Raw genomic sequence first — 23,349 nt, forward strand, 5'->3', positions numbered from 1 at the left:
GGAAATGCTGTCTGTCAGTCATCTGTCTTCCTGCAGAGTCGTTCTTCCATCCCAACCCCAAGTACTCTTGAACTGACTGTACCATCCAGGTATCACTTGCTCCTCCCTGCTTCTCACTCCCCACATCTGACCATCATGCCCAGACCACAGAATATTTCTCTAACTGCTCCCGCTTCTCGACGCCACCCCTCCTTTTCCATCATTGAAATAGCTCAAGCTGCTATCGCTGGACTGTTGACTTCGTCACAGGCCTCCCAGGCTTGTCCCCTCGAATCATCCTCTACCTTGCCAGCTGCTGGGAGAATGCATTCAAAATCCCAAACTGGCCATGCCATGCTCTAGTGTCCCCACTGCATGTGGGCTGCTAAGTTCTTCGTAAAAGTTCCTTAAACCAAGCCTGTACCTCTCTCCACCCTTGCTTCCTTTGGGTAAGTTTTATGACACAGCAGTCCCCTCTTGTCCATAGCTCTGACGCCATATCCCATGCTGGCTCTGAGCTTGCAACTGGAAGGACCTCCTCTGTTTCCCAGCCAATGCCTCCTAATCCTTTAGGTCAACTTGGGTTTCGTATTATCCAGAAACTTCCCTACCCATTCTCTGTGCTCCCTATGCAACATATACTGAGTGAGTTAACGGCCACATTTCCCTGACATTCACAGAACCACAGTGTTCTTCCCCAATCTGAGTGCTGCTTAAGGGCAGGGACTGGCTTTTATTCATCCTCACATCCCTGAAGCTTAGCAAAGTGCCTGGGAATAGAAACAGGCACTCAGACACTGGCTGAACTGAAGTGGAAGGCAGCCAATCTATTAAGTATATTTTATTTTCATAATAAAGAGAGCCAGTGTATTTAAAACAAGTAGAATGAGTATGGAATACATAATAAAAAATGACGTATTCAGTCCTCCATGAACAAGACATCTGTTAGCTGATACTTAGGCATTAATAAGTACAATAACTGATACTAATAGAGTTGACCCTGCAGCACTGCAAATGGCTTCTGAATCATTAGACTAAATTACACTCAGCCTCACAGTTGTGAGCACTATCTATATATCATCATCTATTACCTAGAACCTTCAACTCTTCCACAATGCCACTATCCAAGGTCATAGTCTAGATTGTTTTCAACATTTCCTCTAGGACAAGATCACATTCTATACCTACCTGTAACAAGCTCCCTTACTTCTGCATCAACAGATTTTCTCAAGAGTCGCAACAAGGCAGGTATCCCACCAACATTCTTCATTGCTATTTTATTTTCATCCGTAGACTTGCCAAAAACAAGGTTTCGAAGGGCACCACAAGCATTCTTCTGAACTTCCAAAACTCTGTGGTCCAAAAGGTCAACCAGATGCTTGATTCCCCCTAACCTACACACCTAGAATGAAAAATATTAGGTACCAGGCCTAAGTGACATGTGATGATTAGTCAATCAGTGATCAAACAAAGTCTTGTTATGGAGAGATCATGGGATATGGGTACCTCCAGATCATTGTAAAGGCTACTGTTTATTCTAAATAACACATCTTTTATAAATTCTAAGGGCACTCTCCAAGATGAAACTCTTTTTCTGGATTCATGTCCATGTGCAGACAGCACAGTCCTCCTCCAACCCTCTGAACACACACAGGGAATTGTGCTTTCACTCCAGGAGTGCTATGTGCAAATGCACAAACACAACAAAGCTTGGAGGCTTTGGAGGCTTGGAGACAACACAGGAAAGAACTTTTTACTGAAGTCATTTAGTTTCTAGAATTAGTTCTCTAGGCTACTCCTTAAATTTTCTTCCATTTGTGAATTCATTAATACATTATTTGACTATTTCTGAGCTTTATTTATTGCATCCACTTTTAGGTCTGTAGCTGGTATGTTGTTTTGCATATTAAACTGATGAAAAACATTTCAGTTCTATATGACATTGCAGGGAGGAAAAAGGCCTAAAACATTAAAAGAATCTGTATGTTATAGAACCCTCACCAATAACCAATAAATAACACGCTATGTTTCCATAAATACCCCAAATCTTTAAAATCTGAAATAAAATATTCATATGTGCTCAGTATTAGTGATGGTTATAAATCCTTTGTGACTTCACTGTATTGTAGTTGGCATCAATCTTGACCAGAACCTCATAAAGTACATTAGCTCATGAGTTCAATGAATACTATTTACAATTTTTACCTAATAGATTTTTAAAAAATATTTTTAAAATTCAGGTTAAATGGATTTTTGCTTCATGTTTTATAAATAAGCTAATGAAGTAGACAAAAGATTTGGAAATGCTGAAGGCACTCCAAGAAATATAGTCCTCCTAGTTTTTCCTGAGATATTGAAATTCATAGCTAAGAAGTAAAAGAGTATTTGGTATCAAAATATCCCTTTAAAAAGACCTCTGAATGACATCTGGTAATTTCTTAAACACATAAGCATGTTGCTGTTAAATGCAAAGGTACTGTCTTGCCCGAGTCCCAGGCACTGTGTCCTATACCTCCATCTTCACTTTGTTGTCACCGAAGCACAGGTGCTGCAGGTAGGCTGCCGCGTTCGCCTGCACGGACGGGAACTGGTGCTGCAGCATGTGAATGACTTCGGGTAACTCAGGATCACGCCAGGCAAACTCCCTGCATAAGACAGACATGGCTTCAGAAAGGAAGGCCCATGTTGTGCTAATACACCGAACAAAACAGTTGTTATAAGGAAAAAAACTCAGCTGAGACAAAAATTGAAAGTTATAAAAATATATACATGTGGATATTTTTTCCCCTGATGAACATATGCAGGGGCCCAGATGCTTATGATCTTAAAAGAAATCCTGATGCACAGATGCATAGAAAAAGACTCCATGAACAAAGGAAATTCTTGATATGAGTAACTTTCCACTCTAGTGTTCCTCCTCCTGATCCTAATTTTGTCTTCCCACCTATGTAAGAGATCTGCAGGTACGAGGCAAAGGGAAACGAGTGCTGTTTAGCTAAGTGAGATGTCAGCTTGAGGAGAGAGGAAGGGACGGTGGGACAGGGCTGGTGTCACAAATATTGTGGGCCTGAGGATTCATAAGAAACAATATTTAGGGTTGTTCTTGATTATAAGGCTGAAACATAGAAAATTTAAAAAAAAAGAAAAATGTTTTACCAGTAATCTTATATCCAGAGAAAACAATTTTTGATATTTCCTAGTTTTAATATATGTGTACAAACATGCATACATATTTGTAGGTGTAGAATTTTTTCTTATAGAACTGTATTATTATCAAATAGCACTTGATAGTTCACAGACACCTATTCTGTGTTAGGCACTATCCTAGGTGCATACATAAATTCATTTATTCTCGCAGCAACTTTATGGATTTGGAAGTTGAAGCAGAAAGGCTTAATAACTGGTCACACAGCTAGTACACAGCACAGCAACATCTGAACAGCAACATCTGGGCCCAGGCAGTCTGCCTTCAGAGTCTGTACCCTCAACCACTATGCTATACCATTTTTTTGTAAAATGAGTACATAATCATACTATGTATATATACTTCTATAATTTGCTTTTTTCAGGTAACATCAAATTGTCAGATTTTTTTTTTTTTTTTTAAAGAGACAGAATCTCACTCTGTCGCCCAGGCTGGAGTGCAGTAGCATGATTATTGCTCATGGCAACTCAAACTCCTGGGCTCAAGCGATCCTCCAACCTCAGCTTCCTGAGTAGCTAAGACTACAGGTGTGTATCACCTTGTTCAGTTGATTTTCTTATTTTTTTTAATGTATTTTTTTATAGAGATGGGGTCTCACTTTGTTGCCCAGACTGCAACTGTCAGAATTTTCTGATGTCATTTGATTGACTTACTGTTTGGAATCCTTGTTAAATGTAAATTTATGCTTATATTATATGAAGATCAGCTTCTTAGAAAATGGTTCATAGAACAACAAATATGCACTCTGATTATGCGATGAAGTTAACTATTTAATTGAATAATAAATGAATACTAAATAAACCTTTAAAAATCACCTTCAAAATTAACAACCAAGTGGCACTCTATTGTCCAGTTTTTAAAGCCCAGAGTCTCTCTTGGTCTGGGAAGGCATGTCATTACATATCTGCACACACAAGTACATACCACCCATTCAAACAAATATTTAATGAGCCTTTACGAGGCTATAGGTGCTGTAGTAGGTGCTGGAGATACAAATATTGAATAAGACATGGATTTATGTACAGGGTCTTATATGCCAAGCTAAAAAGTTTAGTCTTAATCCCAATAACACGAGGCATCATTTATTGAGTTTGCCTGCATCAGGCATTGTGTCAGGAGCTTTATATTCATTATCACATTTACCTTTACTGCTGCCCACGAAGTAAGCACTATTAAATGACATTAGATACAGAGAAGGAACTCAGGATTAGTAACCAAGTGTTGGAAGTTAGTGAAACCCAGCTGGTCTATGTGTGGGGACACACATAAGGAACAGAAAGTTGATGGAGGTCTTGAAGCAGGAGAGTGAGAGCATGCAACATGGTCACATTTACACAGAAGATAACTCTAGGGGCCAAGTAGAGAATGTCCTGGAATCAGAACAGACTGGTGGCAAGGAGACTAACCACTATCCACATAATAATCCACACAGTTACTCAAAACAAAGTGGAACCATTTGATTTCTCTCTTTCCCTTATCTTCCTCATCTAATTCATCAGTAAGTTCTGTCAACTATCTCCAAAATATTCATTAATAATATACATCAAATCCATCCACTTTCTCCTTCTTGCCTGGACCACTATAACAGTCTCCTCTATGTTCTCTCTGCTTCAGATATGACCCCTCCCCCTAATCCTTTCTTTGCACAGCAGCCAGATGACCTAAAACCTGAAGTCAGGGTTGAGATGGAGATTCTGGCTTGGGGGACAGGCTGGATGACAACGCCATTAACAGACATTAAGAATACAGCAAATGCCGGGAGAAGTGGGATAACACAGCAGAAAAAGCACGGGATTTAGAGTTAGATTGACTGGGTTTAAGTCTCAGGTCCTTCGATTACTATGTGATTTTGAAAACCAGTTAATTATCTGGAGATGCAGTTTCCCCATCTGTAAAATAGGAACAATAAAACTTTCATTTCTATCTTTTTTATAGGTTGGCTGTGATCATTAAATGTGATGATGTATATAAAAATACTTTACATAATTTAATGATACAGATGTTTTATTAATCTTCATTATCCCTAAGAAATGAGCTATTCTAAACAGAGGCATTCTCTGTAACAAATAGTTTTCCTTTTATGCACTGAAGCTGTGTTAACCATTTCTGATGAAAATCTGTCTAAAGCCTGTTATGTTCTAATCAACAGAGTGCAAGGAGTGGGATTTAATCTTTCTTTGATGACTCACAATCATTACAAATACATATGTCTGTCCTCTTTAAATGGCACAGTGATGGTCAAGATTTCCTGACATCCCTGGGTGCTGTGAGGGCCAGGTACAGAAATCGTGGGCTCCAGCTGAGCTGGGCAATTAGGCTAGCTTGGCTTCAGTTCCAACCTTGATTCAAGTTCAGCAGAAATTTACCCTGGAAAAACTGCTATCAATTTGTGGGCTGGCTGGATGGCTTCAATGCCTGCCAGGAGTTGCTTCATTAAAACCTAAGCCCAGACTTCTGTTTCCAGCCATGCCAGAATAACTGGTAGTGGATTTTGCCTTCCCGCCATAAACAACTGTAAAACTGAGCTAAATGTATAAGAAAACTGTTTTTAGGCCCTGGAAAACTGGCAACACAAGACTGTAATTCCCGAGAGGAGGGAAACACCCAAGGAGTCCCATATTCACTTGGTTGTCTGCCCAGGGGCACTTTCTGGACCATGATACAGGAAGCTGAGCCCAAGTACTACATGGTAGACTTAGGTGATGCTACAGGTTTGCGTGTGGGCTGCACACAGTTCCTAGCTGAACACCGCGCTGCGCATCTGCGGGCACACGTGCAGGGCTGGTGGAGAGTGGCTGTTGCGTGCCTGAGAGCTACAGGCACCAGGCGATGCTGGATTCTCAGCCCAGACAGAGTGCAGACCTTGCTCAGCACCTCGGGAATTTAGTCAGGACTCCACAAAGACCATGTCTTAGGAGTAAGGACCATGTTCTAGGGCTAAAACCAATCTGAAATAGACCTAGCAGAGAAGAAAACAAATCTTGACAGGATCAAAAGGGTCTGCCAGTAATATAGTTATCTACCACAACAGAACTCAGCACCCTGACAGGATGCAAGGCAATCCAGATTCCCTATAAATGTATCATCAATAATAGTCATCAGAGAATTTAAAACTAGACATGAGAAGAAACATATCACTTACAAAGATGTAAAAAAGCAGCCAATAGAAACAGACCCAGAGACAGCCCAGATATTGGAATTATCAGGAGTAATTTAAAATGGTTATTATAAATATGTTCAAAGACTTACAGAAAATGATGTACCTAAGGAATGAATAGATGGGGAGATCTCATCAGAGACACTGAAACTATCAAAAAAGCCAAATTCAAGTATTTGAAATGAAAAATTATATTTGGATGGGCTTAACAATAGAGTGGAGTCTATAGGACAAAGAACACTAAATTTGAAGACATTGATAAAAAATATCCAATTAGACGAACATGGAAAAAAAAGATTTAAAAAAAATGAACAGAGCTTCAGTAATCTTTGAAATAATAAAGTGATCTAATATGTTTAATTGGAGTGCCAGAAGGAGAAGGAGAGTTTGGAGCAGAAAAAAAATTTAAAGAAATAATGACTGAAAAATCAACATACCAAGACTCTCAGTGAACCCCAAACACGTTAAATGCTAAGAAAACCACACTTACACCCATCAGAGTACAACAACTAAAAGCTAGAGAAAATGGAAAAGCAGCCAGAAAGAAGATATATTGCATAACAGGAAGAATGATACAAATAATGTTTACTTTCTCATTAGAAATAATAGAGGTCTGAAGACAATGAATGACATCTTTTAAAGTACTGAAAGAAAACAAAATCCACACCTGTAAATTCTGAATTTTATATTTAGCAAAAATATCCTTTAAAAATGAGTGAAATAAAAATATTTTCAGACTGCAAAGGTAATATATGTAAACAAAATGTTTGTACCCCCATAACCCATAATATTCTGAAAATTTTAAAAAAAGAAAATTGGAAAAAAATTTTTTCAAGTAAACTAAAGCTGAGAGAATTTGTTGCAAGCAGACATTCAATACAAGAAAGTCTAAAGGAAATTCTTTAGGCTAAAGGGAAGTGAGTTGAGATGGAAACATGAATTGGAAATTTTAAATTTCCAAGTTTCAAATTCACCTCAATTCTGGTTTCAGCTAGAATAAATGCAGGTACCATGATAAGGTAATCATTTATTCATCTTATGAAATGCATTATCAGTAAAGTTTCACATAATCAAAGCTAGCCATAACAGTTTTATGCATTAGACTATAAAATCATCATACTATAAATAGCTGAAGTATATTATCATACATGAAATTCCTGTTTATAGTGAATCAACTCAGAGGTCAAAACTGAAGTCTTCAGAGACACATATTAAACTCAAAGTTCTAATAACACCTCCCTGCTTTTCTAGGTAGCTATTATTTTCTCTACAGGCCTAGCCAAGCTATGGTCTCAATTACCTACAATTCAAAACCCTTTCGAGAATTTCTGCATCCATTTGGGTGCCTTAATCTTTTGTCATTTTCAGGATTTTAAAAAACAAAATCAATGAGAATATTTTTGATAATTATATTGGAGGTGCTATTAGATAAATTATTCTTAAAAATCCTTAAAATGACAAAAAGATGGCAAACCAGGAATAGCAGAACCAAATTTTAACATATGTATCAACTTTAAAGAATTTTAGGCATAAAAATGAATAGGGGAAGTGGTTTTAGTGAAATAGTGGACTTTCCATTCAACTCTAAAGTACCTTTAGTTATTTTGTTTTAAAGACCAAACCCTCACTCATCATTTTAATTCACATTCATTAGAATGAGTTGGTAGGTGGCTAAAAATGAATTAATAATTATAACAATTTCCCAGTGAAGCAACTATTTGTGGGCGAAGAGTGAATGAAATCTTGCATACGTGCCTTAAAATAACACTACAGCTGCTTAAAATTCAGCAACAATTTCACCCTTTGAAAATAAAACTAAAAATAAAAATTCTCTTAGTTTCAAAGTATCCTTATTTCCCGAATATTCTAAATGACTTTCATTAAAGACAAAGCTAATTTTTCAAAATCAATCAAGTATTAAATGACTTACACTTACCTTAATAAAAAATGTTGTCTACAGGACCAAACAAAATTAGAAAGAGGAAACATCTATTATTTGCCAAATATGTTTTTGCTTATGAGATATGAGAATTTCTTGTAAACCATTTTCTCCTAAATGTCAGAAAGCTTTTCAAAGCGCCTGGTTAATAAAAGCTCTATGTTGTGTTGACCAATAATACAAAATGTATACAACACTGCTCTTTCCCATTTTAGAAAAATAATATGCATTTTCAGAAGCTCTTATCCAGGAAGTCAGTCAGGATAAAAGGGGTAAAATGATCCTTTCAAAGTCTTTTGTTCAATTCTGACTAAGAGGCTATCCCAGGTAGTTGCCTTGGTGAAGTATTTCAATGGTGAATGCTACAAATATTCCCACAGATGTGTGCATTCTCTACCTTATTATTAAAGCAAGGAAAGAAGAAATCTATCTTTAAAATGAAATTAACCTCAATGACCTACATAGTTGGAATACAACTGGAAGTCTTAAGAGATAAGCAATTACTGAGATTGTAATAGACTTGGCAATTAAAAAAAAGTCAGAATGGAGGAAATGTTTGACTCCTGTAACACTACAGCATTCTGGAGACTCCTAACTGGTACGTGCCTGGGGTCTTTCTGAATGCTGTCTATTGACGGAGATCTCGTGGTGCCATCGTCAGCCGGTGCTGCGTGCTGAAGCCTGTTATAATTGCACTCCTGAACTCGGTATTGTATTGGCCTATAGGGCTCCGCGTAGGTAGCTGTTGTGTTCAGAGCATAATTATTTCTTTGGTATGTAAGGGTACTTCGTTGGCTGGACGTCCTTTGTAGATTTCCAATACCTACTAGAAAGTCAAGATTTTAAAAAAGATTAGTATGCTCTCCATGAGATCACTCTCTTTTAAAAGGTAAAATATTTTTAAGTTTAAGGACTATAGTTTTTGGCAATTATACAAATTGCTTACTTTTATATGTTTCAAATCTAGCTCATGAGCACTAAAAAATGGTACCTAAGTTTTTAATATACACAAATAATATTTCATCAATTTTATTAGCAAGAAAGAATAAAGATAAAACTATAAATCTGCTTATATAATGTCTTAATATGTTCACTAAGATTCATAACTTAAAACTCCAAGAGAAATAGAAGAAAATAATTAAACCAATCTTAGAGATAAATAAAATAGAAAAAATTCATAATTTCATTTTTAGTGATAAAAACAAAATGTTTATTCAACTTTGTAAATAACTGAAACCATCAAAATTTTAAAACTTAGTGTACACAGGTTACTTATTTTGTTATACAGTAGTCCTCTCTTATCTGGGGTTTTGCTTTCCATGGTTTCAGTTACCCATGGTCAACTGTGGTCCAAAAATGCAAAATGGAAAATTTCAGAAATAAGCAATTCATAAGTTTTAAACTGCACACTGTTCTGAGTAGCATGATGAAATCTGGTGCATATAGCTCCACTCCTACTGGGATGTGAATCATCCCTCTGTCTAGCATATCCACACTGTAGATCTACTCACCTGTTAGTCACATAGTAGCCATGTTGGCTACCAGATTGACTGTTGTGGTATCATGGTGCTTGTTTTGAAGTAACCTTTATTTTACCTAATTGTTCTATTTCATTATTAATTATTGTTGTTGATCTCTTACTGTGCCTAATTTATAAGTTTAAACTTTATCTCAGGTATGAATATATAGGAAAAAGCATAGTATATATAAGGGCTTGGTACTATCTGTGGTTTCAGTCATCCACCGGGGTGTTGGAACATACAACCACAGATAAAGAAGGACTACCATACATCTTATTTCTAGACCTGTGGCTCTTGATAACATTGGATAATCTATTTCACATGAGAGAAAGATGATTAATATATCAAACTGTTCTATAGCTACTCCTATAAATTACTGCATGATAATACATATAAAGGTACTATACACTGTATTTAACAGTTCTCTACTAATTATAGCAGCAGTTACCTTTCCAATTACCATGTATATATTCTTCATGCATTTATAAAGATTTAAACATTCTCTATTTCTTAATCCTATTAAATAAATTCCTCAGTTTACTGATATAAGAACAAGTGAAATACTTCTTCACTAATGTAAAAATTGGTGCATTCTGTTAGAAAAGAAATCCCTCAATAAACCAAACTGAGTTTCTGGCAAAGAACCCATCCAAATACAGCCTTCTTCCTCCTGATGTTCTGGGAAATGTGTCTCTGAGAGCTGTGCCTTTGAGGGGTTATCTTTGCAATCTGGAGTTCATTTGTGGGCATGTTAATAAATCTGTAATACTTCTTTTTTTTTTTTTAAAAAAAGAAGCTGCTTCTTGAGACTCCACGAGCCAGCCCTGCATCATGACCTGGCAGCTCACGGCACTGTGGGCTGCAGCCTCTACTCTCTCTGTTGTTACAGTGTGGCGTAAACGTGAGTGTCGTGGGTGCAAGGTGTGATGCCCCAGCTCCCGGTTTTTATAAATGATGCTACTGCAGCCTGTCCCAGTTTGAGTCCGTCACAATGGGTATCTATTGCATGTTCCACGTTTAAGTATTCAGAGGAAGTCCAACACCTAAGAAAGGGTAATGCCAAATACACTTGAGATCCATACAAGCTAAATCAATGACAGCCAAGTAACTCATGTATGGATTTTCTCCAAAAACTTGTTCAGCAACAAAAATTACAAAGAAATTTCCCAACAAAGGCTTTCCTTTCTATATCGAATATGCTTCAAACCAGAGGGGAGTTAGATTTATAGTTTTACAAACTTATTCCTGAATTAACAGTATAATCACTATGTTCATTGATTAGATTGTGCTAAGGTAAAAATATATTACCTATAAATAGGTACTAAACGAACTTCCGCTTTACTGCTTATTGATCTGCTGTCAAGCTGCTTATCTGACAACCAAATCAGCAACATGATTTCTTTCTAACAGGGAACCCAATCTCAATAAAATGTTTCCACCGTCGGGCCCGTGAAATAGGGAAATCAGCTAAACAGCGCTGACGCCCACCTGAGCCTGTGCGATACAACGCCGTCTGCGACCCTTGGAGCTCCACAGTGCCGTGGTTTGGGCTGCGGTACACTGGGCTGTAGTAGGTCCTCCCCTCATATATAGGAGTGATGTGCAAGTCTGGAGACACAGTTGAACGAAGGTCTGGCCCAAGCTGACTGTGCTGACTAGCATAGGAACTCCGTAAGCCTAGAGGCAGGAAAATGACATCACTATGAATTGAGAAAGTCATGGTGAGGTTAAAAATATAAATCCTAATTAAAATCCTAACCAACAGGACCACGCATAAAAACCAGTAAGTTTTACAAAAGAGGGATGCCAGGTGTGAAAAGGACTCCATACAAATTTTTGAAATAAAACTTTCCCCTGCCAGCAAGATAAATGTAAATTTCCTAACAAAACTAACAACAAATTATTAAGTGGTTTGAAACACTGAAATTCATTCCCAATTACAAGCTATTTTATGATGGTGACCAAATAAAGAATGCTCTTTTCTATTATTGTACGGTTCACACCATTCTCTCCTTGCCCTCCAGACCTGCCAGTCACACTAAGTGCACCACCAGCTCTCTGCAGGGACGGCCCATCATCTCATGCCTCTTCAAATCTCAACACCTAAGACAACGTCTACATCATGTACTTGGTAAAGGCTAATGTTTAAAAGTGGTTTGGAAATACGTCTATTAGTTCACCTATAATTTTTACAGAAAAACACTGAAAATTTTATATTATAAAATTGGGGTATTAGCAGTGAATTAGTAATACTTATTAAATACTATGAAATACAATTTTACTATTTATTGCTGTATTTTTCCTTTCTTTAAAAGAAAAAAAACAAAACAAAAAACTCTTGTTTTTTATAGAAACTCACATACCAGATTCTTGTTTACCTTCTTTCTAGTATAAAGGAAAAGTACAAAGTTAGTAGGACATGAACATTAAAATATTAAAAATATTTTTACACAAATTACACACATAGAACTTTCATGTTAAAAAGGCAGATTTCAAATACAAATATTTTCTTAAAAAGAGTCAATTAGTACATTCTATTCTATGATGCTCAAAGTTTGTGATTTTTATCATTGGTAAATAAAATCTGTCACTTGGTAAGAATACCAACTAAAGGTACACTCCCAATATGAGCAAGAAAAAGCACGAACATATCAAGTCAGTCAGCACATATTTGCTTTATAAAAAATAGCAATTAATTAACATAATTATAAAAAGATAGGATCATAGCCATCCTGTTAGCTCAGTTTATCAAATCACAACTAAATGCAAATGGGCCTGAATATGAGTGATAATTATACGTTGCTCAGTGAGGAGCGGCAAGAAAGTTATAAAGCTTCTAAAGTGAATGATTATTACCTACCCTGGACAGCAATGTGACACGGAAAGTAACTAAATGAACCAACATGAGTTTCAGCTACTGGCTCCCCACTTGCTAAAATGAAGATCTCAGGTTTATACAATCTTATAACAGGGAGATAATCTAGATAAACGTTCTCATTTCAAAACCAAGGAAACTGAGAGACCGAAAGAAAACGTGATTCAGCCCCATTGGAGAGCTACTTTCTGGTAGGGCTGAGAGGAGACCACAAGTCAGTGCTCTGTCGTTCCACACTAAACAATGGACACAGCTATACCTCAAGAATCAATGACATGGGATGTAAGAAATCAAACTCAGGGCACTCCACAAACATCAAGTTAAAGAGGATGGTTAGCCCACCAGTGAAGGGTCTATGCAAGCCAACTTATCTCTAAAGATGGTACCATGATTGCTATTATAAAATTCTCTTGAGGATTTCCCCTTTTATTCACTGGCAGATTTCTCATTTCTTTTTTTTTTTTGAGACAGAGTCTTGCTCTGTTGTCTGGGCTAGAGTGCTGTGGTGTCAGCCTAGCTCACAGCAACCTCAAACTCCTGGGCTCAAGCAATCCTGCTGCCTCAGCCTCCCAAGTAGCTGGGACTACACGCATGCGCCACCATGCATGGCTAATTTTTTCTATATATATTTTTAGTTGGCCACATAATTTCTTTCTATTTTTTAGTAGCAACGGGGTCTCGCTCTTGCTCAGGCTGGTCTCGAACTCCTGACCTCGAGCGATCCTCTCGCCTCGGCCTCCCAGAGTGCTAGGATTACAGGCGTGAGCCACCACGCCCGGCCAAGGCTCTATCTCTTTATGGAGCTCATGAGTATCTTGAACAAAAGTATAAGCATTGTTTTTTTTAGTGGTGGCATAAAGCGAGAAGGTGAAGGTACCTAATTTTCCATAACCTTATCAATACGAGGTGCTAGTGTAACACTCAATAGAGTAAAAAACACTCCCGACTCTGTGAGACTCTGAAGATCATTCACATTTGGGCAAAGGCCAGCCTGACGTTGGCCATGCCCCTGTCTCCCACCATCCCACTGTGATGTGAAATAAGACAAGGCATTCCTCAGCACTACCAGAATGTCATATTCTCACTCTGTAAGGATCTGGCTGGATTCTTCACTGGAATTCATGCAACATGAGAACTTTTGTAAACACTGACTATGATTACAAGGTAACAAAATGAGTTCTTTACCATTTAAAACTATGAAAAGTAACCAGCAGATACTACCTTGTTATGGGATTATAAAAGTATTATATGTGGGACACACTGTAATGGGAAATAAAAGGCTTAGAACTGCAGTGTAATGTAGCACTTTCTTGACATTACAAATCACTTTGAATAATATGACTGTTACTGCTTTTGTTTACTTGCTCATGCCTTTTAAAAAAACACATGTACACAGTCCTGCAGATTAGCATTTAAAAAAATTACAGTACATAGCCTCTTTAGATTAAGTAAAACAAATATGTGTAGAAACGCCACTATAAGTTAATATTGTTGAAACTGGAATACAAGTAATAAGGCTCCATAATTGGTATTAGAAATAATTTTTCCAGAAGCATTTCCACAGATTAATTTTTAATAACTTTACCTCTCCCTCCAGATAATGGAACACATTGATACTCCACAATATTATGTGCCCAACCAATAATTTCTATTTGCAATTCCACAAATACATATTATTAATAGTTTACCTATTACAGTGATATATTCCATGCGATTCAAAACCTTTATATTTAAGACATTAGAAATAAATTTATCTTTCAAACATTGACTCCTTATCTAATCAAAACATTTCTTGACATTCTGATTATACTGAAATGAGCATTTTAGAGCATATATTTTTTTTGTGGGAGGAATTACATTTGTACATACATTGTATCATTATTTAAATTATGACCACCAAATATCCAAGTTCCTGAATATATAACAAAATATTGCTTTAGGTGTATCAATTAGCAGGCTATTAACCCATTGAAATCAAGAACAATAGCAAATACAATACATCATTTTCCAAAGTTAGAATAAAACAAAGGAATTCACAAATTAGGATCTACTTTCACAATAAATGGGCAGGCAGATGACAGCAAAGCTTCCCTACAACCATTTAAAGAAACCCTTCGCTTAAAGCACTTTAGAAGACTGCAATATTTCTAGAAAATAAAAAGCCAGGGAGAGGCTAGGTCTTTACATATATAAAAATTTTCTCCCCTCCTGAAACATAAAGTCTAATCTTACCTGCACTGTCAGAGAAACAAGCTTTTTAAACAAAAGGTTATGAGCCCTCTCCGGGCTAAACATGGAGACAGTAATTTATGTGCTGCCTTCCTTCCCTGGGTGTCCACTTCATTCCCCTACAAGCCCAGGTCTCTGCATAGCTGTTCTGCCCAACACATGGGGAGGAACAGAATACATAGGTCCTCAGAACTATTAACTTTTTAAGGTTTCCTCAGAAGGCAGGATTTCATACATGATTCCTCCATCACTTTGCTGCATACTTTTCATATATTCTAGAAAATACCTAAGCCAAGCACACTCCTCTGATGGGTGAATGAAAAGGAGGTGGTTTCTTCACTAGAGATTTCTTTGAGCTCAAAATCCAGTTCAATATAAATTCTTTGTGCAAAACTACTCAATTAGAAAAATCTCCAAAGAAGTCATAAAAAATGTTAATTTTACTATACAAAAATATTAAAAATTTGTCAATAACTCCTAAAACAAAATAAAAAGATAAATGACAAAACGGAAAAAATACTTGAGAAGTATATTACCAGGGGCTAACTTATCTCAAGTATACAAGGCTTTTACAAATGACAAAAATAGACAAAAGACTTGAACCTGTGGCAAAAAAAGAAATAAAACATCTAATATACATGCATATGAAATCTTCAACCTCAGTCATAACTCAATAAGGGCCATTAAAACAATCAGGTATAGCTTTTATCTACCAGATTGCCAAAGATGAAAAACTTGCAACATACAGTCCTGATAAAAGTGCAGAGAAACAGGCACACTCTTAAATTACTGGCAGAAACATAGTCTGTGTAACCTCCTTGGGGCAATTCAATAATATCCCTCAAAGCAAATATAAGCACATATGGCTGGGTGCAGTGGCTCACGCCTGTAATCCTAGCACTTTGGGAGGCCAAGTCAGGAGGATTGCTTGAGGCCGGGAGTTCAAGGTCAGTCTGAGCAAGAGCGAGACCCTGTCTCTATGAAATATAAAAAAATTAGCTGGGCGTGGTGGCATGTGCCTGTAGTCCCAGCTACTTGGGAGGCTGAGGCAGGAGGATCGCTTGAGCCCAGGAGTTGAAGTTGCAGTGAACTATGATGACACCACTGCACCCCAACCCCAATAAAGCAAGAAGACCCTGTCTCCAAAAAAAGATAAAAAAAAGCATAGATTTTGATGTGGCAATTTTACTTTAAGAAACAGAACCCATAATTATCTTAGTACCTAAGTGAAATATGCAGAAAGAAAAATGTGTATTGCATTGTATCTTATAGCTAAGAATGTCAAACAACCTAAATGTTCATAACAGGAAAATGATTAAATATATGTATTTAATATAAAAAGGAGTCCTATACATTTATTAAGAAAGAATAAGGTAGAGTTCTTAGACATATTAAGTGAAAAGAACAATTTATGGAAGATACATATAAAAGAAAACCGTGTGTGCACACTTGTATGTAATATATCTACTCATATATGCAAATACACATTCCAGAAGGATACATAAACTGGTGATGGGACTGGGTGAGGATAAAAGAGAAGCTCAGACTTTCACTTCTGATTTCATATTTTCCTGTACAGCTTTAATTTTTACTACTCTATGTTACTTTTAAAATATAATTTAAAAACACTAATTAAAGATAAATTTCATTTTACTAAAAAGTACAGTCTTTACATTATGGGGGAACCCTCCATGAAAAACCCTGAAGGGAACAGCTATAATATCAGGGATCTCGTGTATTTCTGATTTAATCCAAGTGGCATTTAAAGGTAATTCATAAGAGCTTTGTTCAATTTAAATTGGGATGCCAAAATCAAGGCAGTAGGGGGTGAAATTCATGTTCTAGTCTATACTACCACAGCATTTCTAAAGAAAAAAATTTAAATATTTAAACAGATATTCTGATACCACCTTTTAACATAACATACGTATGTGTAGGGTAGGCCTGACTGGTGAAAAATATTTCATTAAAAAAAAATCAATAAATAGCTTAGAATGTCAACCAATTCATCTAGAATGCAAAAGAGTATATTTTAAGCCCTAATATTTTGAGGGGGAAAAAAATGTATCCATTGCAAAAGAGTTCTGCTGATATAAATGTACATAATTTCACACGTTAATAATCACAAAGCCTGAATGACGGGTTAACCTGAAGTTGCTAATGTAAATTTTGAGATAACAACATGAGCTTTTTCCACATTATCATGCTTTGTTTCAGCTACAGTGGCACGAAAGATTTCCTCACTGGGCTTTAGGGAGCGCGGTCGGCCACCTTGTACTCACCTGTCAGGCTGTCCGGCCGAGGTGGAACCATCCTCTCGTAAATGTCATACTGCTGCTGTCCGAATTGCTCCATGTCATGAACAGTCCTTTGCAGCGAGGGTCCCAGATGCTGCGGTACGGCGGTCATCCCTGAGCGTTTGGGGGACGACGACCCCACCTGGCCTTGGGATGGGGAAGCTACCCGAGTCTGTGCATCCGTCAGGGTCAGCGGGGACCCCACTCTGGCGGTGGTTGGGTACTGAGGGGTTGGTCCGTTGGGATTGGAGGTGTGCCGGGAGGTGACCGACCCAATCCGCCGCACAGCTGTAGGGGAGGCGGGTCTCTGCGAGTACGGAGAGGCTGCCCGCGGGGCAGGTAACGTGGTGGAGGAGTACGCGCTGGGGTTCAGAGGCCGGGGATCAGTCACTGACGGAGAGCCGAATCCACTACCCAGAGAAGTTCTCAGTGACCCCCGTGAAGGAGACACGCCTGTGCTGATAACATAAGAAGGAGACTGTGCTCTAGATGGAACTGAACTAACTCTTCTCATGGCCCGATTGGCTACTGACGGCTGATGAGAGGGGGAAAAAAGAGAATGGGTTTATCCAGGGTTTTGTGTTCATTGCATTACCAAACAAACAAACAAACCCTCCAAAAACAAAAAACACATAGCTCACTACAGAATGTGAATTCACTATTTATTTTAGGCATTTAAGTTTCCTTGCCGTTTTATGCTTTATAGACAGACCTTATTTTTCCTCATGGTGATTTTCTTGTTTTACATTTTTTTGGTGGTTTAATCTAAACACTAAAATCAACCAGTAAAAAGAGACTGAAGACATTTAATATTCCTTTTTTTTGTCTCTGCATTTTTTACCCTTTTGCCTATGCATTTTTCAAAAGACATACAATGTTTTATTTCAAGTGCTACAAATAACTCATGAGTGTGAAGGGTCACTAGAATAATGTACTTACTTCATTCCCTGAGAGTCAAAGTTTGGCCAAGGTAATGCATTTATGTAAAACAAACAAACAAAAAAATTTGAATACATCAGTCTAAGTGTAGCTGGAGGAGTATTTATAATTGTTTTGTCTTTACTCTTTCATGGGTCAAGACTGGCTCCAGTGTTCTCCCTGTAAGTTTACTGCAAGGACAGCTTGGCTGCATAGGTGCTCTCGCCAAATTTATCTGTCTCTTTAGATCAAGTGTGGCTTCTACAGACTTCAGCCATTTCTTTTTACCTCCTCTGATGTATGAGCTCTTGGATTTATCTGGTGGATTTAAAGAGATGCAAATAAAGGCACCCCAAAAATCTGTTCCAGCAGGAAGAGTGCACCAAGTCTCTGTTGGGTTCTTGGCCTAGCCAGCTGGAAAAGACTGGAATGGAAAAGGAACATTTTTGCCATGGCTGATTCTACTATCAATCTGTGATTCCTGCTAACATGGTAGATGTGTCAGATACGTTTCTTGATGCTGTCCAACAATGAAAAGAATGACAGTTGGACCAGAAAAGTGACTTGAGGGGAATAGGTATGGGGAAAGGGAAAGCAGGTTGAGAAATAAAAACAGACATTAGAGGTGGGTGCAGTGGCAAACATCTGTAGTCCCAGCCACTCAGAAGGCTGAGGCCAAGTGCAGCTTGGGCAACACAGTGAGACCTCATCTCAAAACAAAACAAAACAAAATCACATTAAGGCCCTGCGTTACAAGCCCAGGACCAGGACCAGGCTGCTCTGTTATCTCCTTCATGGTTTCTAGAGTCCAGCTGATCAGCACCCAGCCACTTTTAGTTAGGGCAGTAAGAGGAGAAGAAGGGATCAGATAAAGACTTTGTACACCCTTAGATGTCATGAGAGGATGTGTGCTTTGCCTCCAGGTGTCACAGCAACTGGGCTGGCTGGAACACCTGCTCTGAGACCTCAAGTGTGCCCAAGTTCAACAATTTTGGGAGGGTAATAGCTGTGGAAAGGAGAAGATGGGGGGAGGGAAGAGGATGGTAAATAAACAATGAGACAAGAAAAATGGGGTTTAAAATTTAGTAGATAGTTGGAAAGTTAAAATGCCTGGTTGGGAGATAATAGTGCTAACAGTAAGAAAAGTCTACATATGACTAGCGACTACCAAAATGAAATGACACTTGGTCCAGACAGCTAGAGAATGTGTTGCCTAGGCTACATGTAAATTAAGTCTTAGAGACCCCCTTGTAACATAATTTCTTCAGCTCTAGGACAAAATTAACTTGCTGTAAGTTAAAAAAAAAAAAAGAGGTAACAAGATTACTATTAAGGGGAAAAAAATTTATATAGTTAAGGTAATTGCTGTTCAGGAGTGAGACTTCAGACCTGCCGACACAGAAATTCACCTAAGTGGATGAACTTCCATAGGCATTTGGTCCAAGCCCCTCAACTTTTCCACCAAAGCATCCGAAAGAGCAAAGGAGTAAATGCATAATCTGAGGATTGGGGGTGCAGCATGAAGGAGCTTGCTACAAGCACAAGATTTCTCATGTTAGCTTAAAAATTCATTTCCTATACCTGTGTTTGTTTTAATACAGAAATATTTCAAATTACTTTAAATTTTCTCCTAAATTGTTGAGCAAAAATGCCAAAGTCAAATTGTGTTTCTCCTTTGGCACCGGGTACCCTGGCCCAGTGCTGTGTGTGCCTACAGGGCTTCCTGTATTGCATTACGAGAAGCATAGTGTCCGCCTAACTTCTTTGGTCATCTTGATATTTTTCAGCTCCAAAGAAATGACCGCGGTATTTGGATAGATAGTTATCCTCACTGGTTACTGCCATGCAGGACTCCTGCTGCTTCTCTTAATCCTGGCATATGCTGGTGGAATGATGCGGATAAAGTGGCAACAAGGAAGGCACCAAGTTGTTTTTATAAATATATATGCGCTATCATTTTTTTAGCTATCAAATTAGAGAACCCTAACTTAACAGAATGAACATACTGTATACTTCTATACAGTAACTTTCTTTAAGCAGGAATATCTATATCCTAGTAAAAGAGATGTGCTTTCAGAGAACAATTCCAGTGATGAAAGTAAAAACTTTGATTAGAGTGGGCTAGTCCCATTTTATGTAAGTATGGGAATAGTAGTCTGCCCTCCAGGACTTTATATGGCATACTTTAGCTCTAGTACTATTTTAAAAACTCATAACCCCTCGGGGACTAAAACATTCCATCCAGTTCTCTTATACTCCCCTGGGCTCCTCTCCTTGTGCTAAACCTGTGGTGTTTAGAAGAGTTACTCTATTACATCTAGAAATTTATCAGAACTTGTTAATAGGAGCTAATTAATAGAAACATAGTTTTAGGTTTCATGCCTAAAAATTCCTTAACATCACAATACAAACAATAGAAAATGATTTTGCTACTTTATCCATTCAGTAAATTAAAGATTGTACATATTGGTTTTATTTTTATATTATGAGAAATACCTATAACAGATATTCAACTAGAAGGGTATCGCTTTATAAAGATCTTGGTTGTGTTTAGCTTACCTGAGCCAGTGTTTGTCCTTCAGCTCTTGAATTCCTCACCAAATGGTTATTAGTTGATCCTATGAATGAATGCTGCTGTCTATTATCTGCCTTGCTCACGTTCTGGCTGTTGTGGAAACTCCCTGCTTCCTGGTATCCACTGTCAGAATAAGAATTCATTTGTGTTGAACTTCTTGAGTTACCCAATGATCCTGCAGGAATGAAACCAGCAGGAAATATATTTATTATATACTTCTGATGCTTAGTTTCAAGAAGAAAATATTAAAAGCAAATGCAATACTTAAAAGATAACACAACAGACCCTCACTTTCATGTAGAGATGTCTGTTCTGGTGAATAGAGGGTTCCTTGTTCTGGCTCTGTCCTGATGAGATAGTTGTTGGGATGGACAGTGTCAGAAACTCTAGGTTTGCTTACACCAGTATTTGGCACATCTGTAAGGAGATAAGTTTAATCAGCTATACCTAATGACAATATTACATGAAAACTTGCTAAAAAATCCAGACATTTGTTAATAGCATCTTATAATCTGTATGTTAACATAAGGGTATTTTTTCACCTTAAATAGCACAGTCATTTTGACACTTACCTATGTGACTGTGTTCTATACACTCATAGCTCATTAATATACTTTGCTACATTTCACAAATGTTGTGATTACAAGCCCCAATATTAAATCAAAATCTGAAAACTGATCTTGTCTCCCTCTTGGAAAACTCACCTTTCAGACGCCTTCCTCTAAGAGGATTAAGAGACTGAGTGAGAATGGGTGGCCAAGTATTTATTTTAAAAAGGGTTCTCTGTATCCCAAACTATTAAAAATGAAAACTTACATAGCGTTCACATTATTGAGCTTGGTGATGGAACCTCTCAAGTTAGGGCCAGCCTTTTATGTTATATTTCATGTCATCTACAGTCAAAGGAACTCTGTACAGAATTTTCAGAGTTGTAAACAACAGAAACTAAGTTCTTACCCTTCTACTTGTTATATTCCTCTCGTCTTTTCCAAATAAATATATACAAGTCTAACAGGCCCATTGTGTCCTCTAGCCAAACCCATCTCTCCATTATCTTGTTTTATTTTCAGTTGTACCATTTGCCATCTTGAATTTGAAAAAAAAAAACCCATTTATCTTTTTCTCCATTCAAATTTCTTTTTTATGCTGTAAATTTAGGTGATATAGATCACGTTGCCTTTTCTCAATTCTATTCAAATACCTCCTTTTTCCTCTAGCCTCTTTATCTTTTCCTAAGTTCTGATTATCTTCACTACAAGGCATTCTTTCCTCAGCTTTAACCCTTATGTTGCTAACAAACTTTTTTTCAGAAACACTCTTCACTCTCACATCAAAGATTTTAATTAAGTCCTTATCACATTCCAAGTTCTATATACAATCCTCAGGATTTCATTGTCTCCCTCCCTGGAGGCCCTATTATATGCCAGGCCCTAGGAATGCAGCTATGAGAAAAGACAGTGAGAGAGAGAGAGAGAGAGAGAGAGAGAGAAAGAGAGAGAGAGAGAGAGAGAGAGAGAGAGAGAGAGAGAGAGAATGTGTGTGTGTGTAAAAGCAGCTTAGGAAAAATTTCCTAAAGGAAGCACTATCTAAACAGCATCCATTTCCCACAGCAGGCCAGAGTTTCCTTTCCCTATAGCATTTATCACCATCTCTCTCCATTAGCATATAAGTTCAAAGAGGCCAGGGACTTTTGTCTGGTTTGTTTATTGTTATATCCTCAATGACTAGGATGGTGCATATATTTACTGTTACCAGTAACAACAGCAGCTTCCCTTTACTGAGTGCTGATTCATGCCAGACATTGTGCTCTGGCTTTACCTTACTGGGATCAATAAAGTTTGGCTATGTAAAGCAAAGTAAAATTTTTAGGATTGATGATAAAGCAGGTTTAGAAGGTGAATACAACGTTTAAGGGAAAACTGGGAAATCCCACTGCATTCTAAACCTTTGACTTGATGTCAAATTCAATCCAAGGTTTTGTTTCCTAGCCTCTAGAAAGATTTGCTGACATTCTTAGAATAGGTTTTTAACGACCTGTCTCCTGATATACCATCTGACAGCATACTTCTAGGTGGTAGAGTTCCGTGACAGTTCTGATTTCTTAAGTTTGAAATTTCAGTAAAGATTACAGATTATATGTGGTTTCGCTGGTACACGATGAAACACAATCTGAGTCACTGTCAGGATGATAATACTGGAAGGTGATCTGCTTCATTTGTAAATCTATTACGAGTTTCCACAGTTCCAAACATTCATATACAGCAACTCTTGAAGGAGTTTTTTTAAGGACTAAGTGAAATACGTAGAGTGTGCTAGGCTCGAAGAGTTATAGAAAATTGGAATGGTTGGGAATAGCTGCGTAAGAGCTGGCCTGAACCCACAGCTACACGGCAGTCCCCCTTTGTCCCCTTGGGAATGAACACTGGGCAAGCACACGTGAACTAGCAACAAACTATAGGTACAGAAGCACCACAGTGGTGGCCTCAAGGCTTCACGTACATGGAAAAATGAGCTATCTTAAAAGAAAAAAGATGTTCAGATATTTCTTTAGTTTTAATATGAGATAAAACCTGGGACATCAATAAATCAAAGTGTTTAGCTTGGAAACACCAGGTGGCATGCAGAGCGAGGATACAAAAAATTTTCATCCTGAAA

General features: G+C 37.7%; 1 protein-coding gene across 13 annotated transcripts in view; it reads right to left on the reverse strand.

Annotated features, from left to right (window-relative positions):
* Nucleotides 1–23,349, reverse strand: part of PKP4 (plakophilin 4) — a 219,944-nt gene that overhangs the window by 36,916 nt on the left and 159,679 nt on the right. For 6 of the 13 annotated variants that reach the window (XM_045559814.1, XM_045559805.1, XM_045559817.1 and 3 more), the window contains 7 exons: nucleotides 20,980–21,111; nucleotides 20,679–20,869; nucleotides 17,187–17,736; nucleotides 11,289–11,477; nucleotides 8,887–9,106; nucleotides 2,492–2,624; nucleotides 1,168–1,381 (listed from right to left, as the gene is read on the reverse strand). In XM_045559814.1, coding sequence (XP_045415770.1) covers nucleotides 1,168–1,381; nucleotides 2,492–2,624; nucleotides 8,887–9,106; nucleotides 11,289–11,477; nucleotides 17,187–17,736; nucleotides 20,679–20,869; nucleotides 20,980–21,111 — 1,629 coding nt within the window. The remainder of the gene's footprint in view (nucleotides 1–1,167; nucleotides 1,382–2,491; nucleotides 2,625–8,886; nucleotides 9,107–11,288; nucleotides 11,478–17,186; nucleotides 17,737–20,678; nucleotides 20,870–20,979; nucleotides 21,112–23,349) is intronic. The other 7 variants (XM_045559811.1, XM_045559816.1, XM_045559809.1 and 4 more) reach the window with 3 other exon arrangements.

This window comes from Lemur catta, chromosome 8 (genome assembly GCF_020740605.2).
Source record: "Lemur catta isolate mLemCat1 chromosome 8, mLemCat1.pri, whole genome shotgun sequence".
Taxonomy (NCBI): Eukaryota; Metazoa; Chordata; class Mammalia; order Primates; family Lemuridae; genus Lemur; species Lemur catta.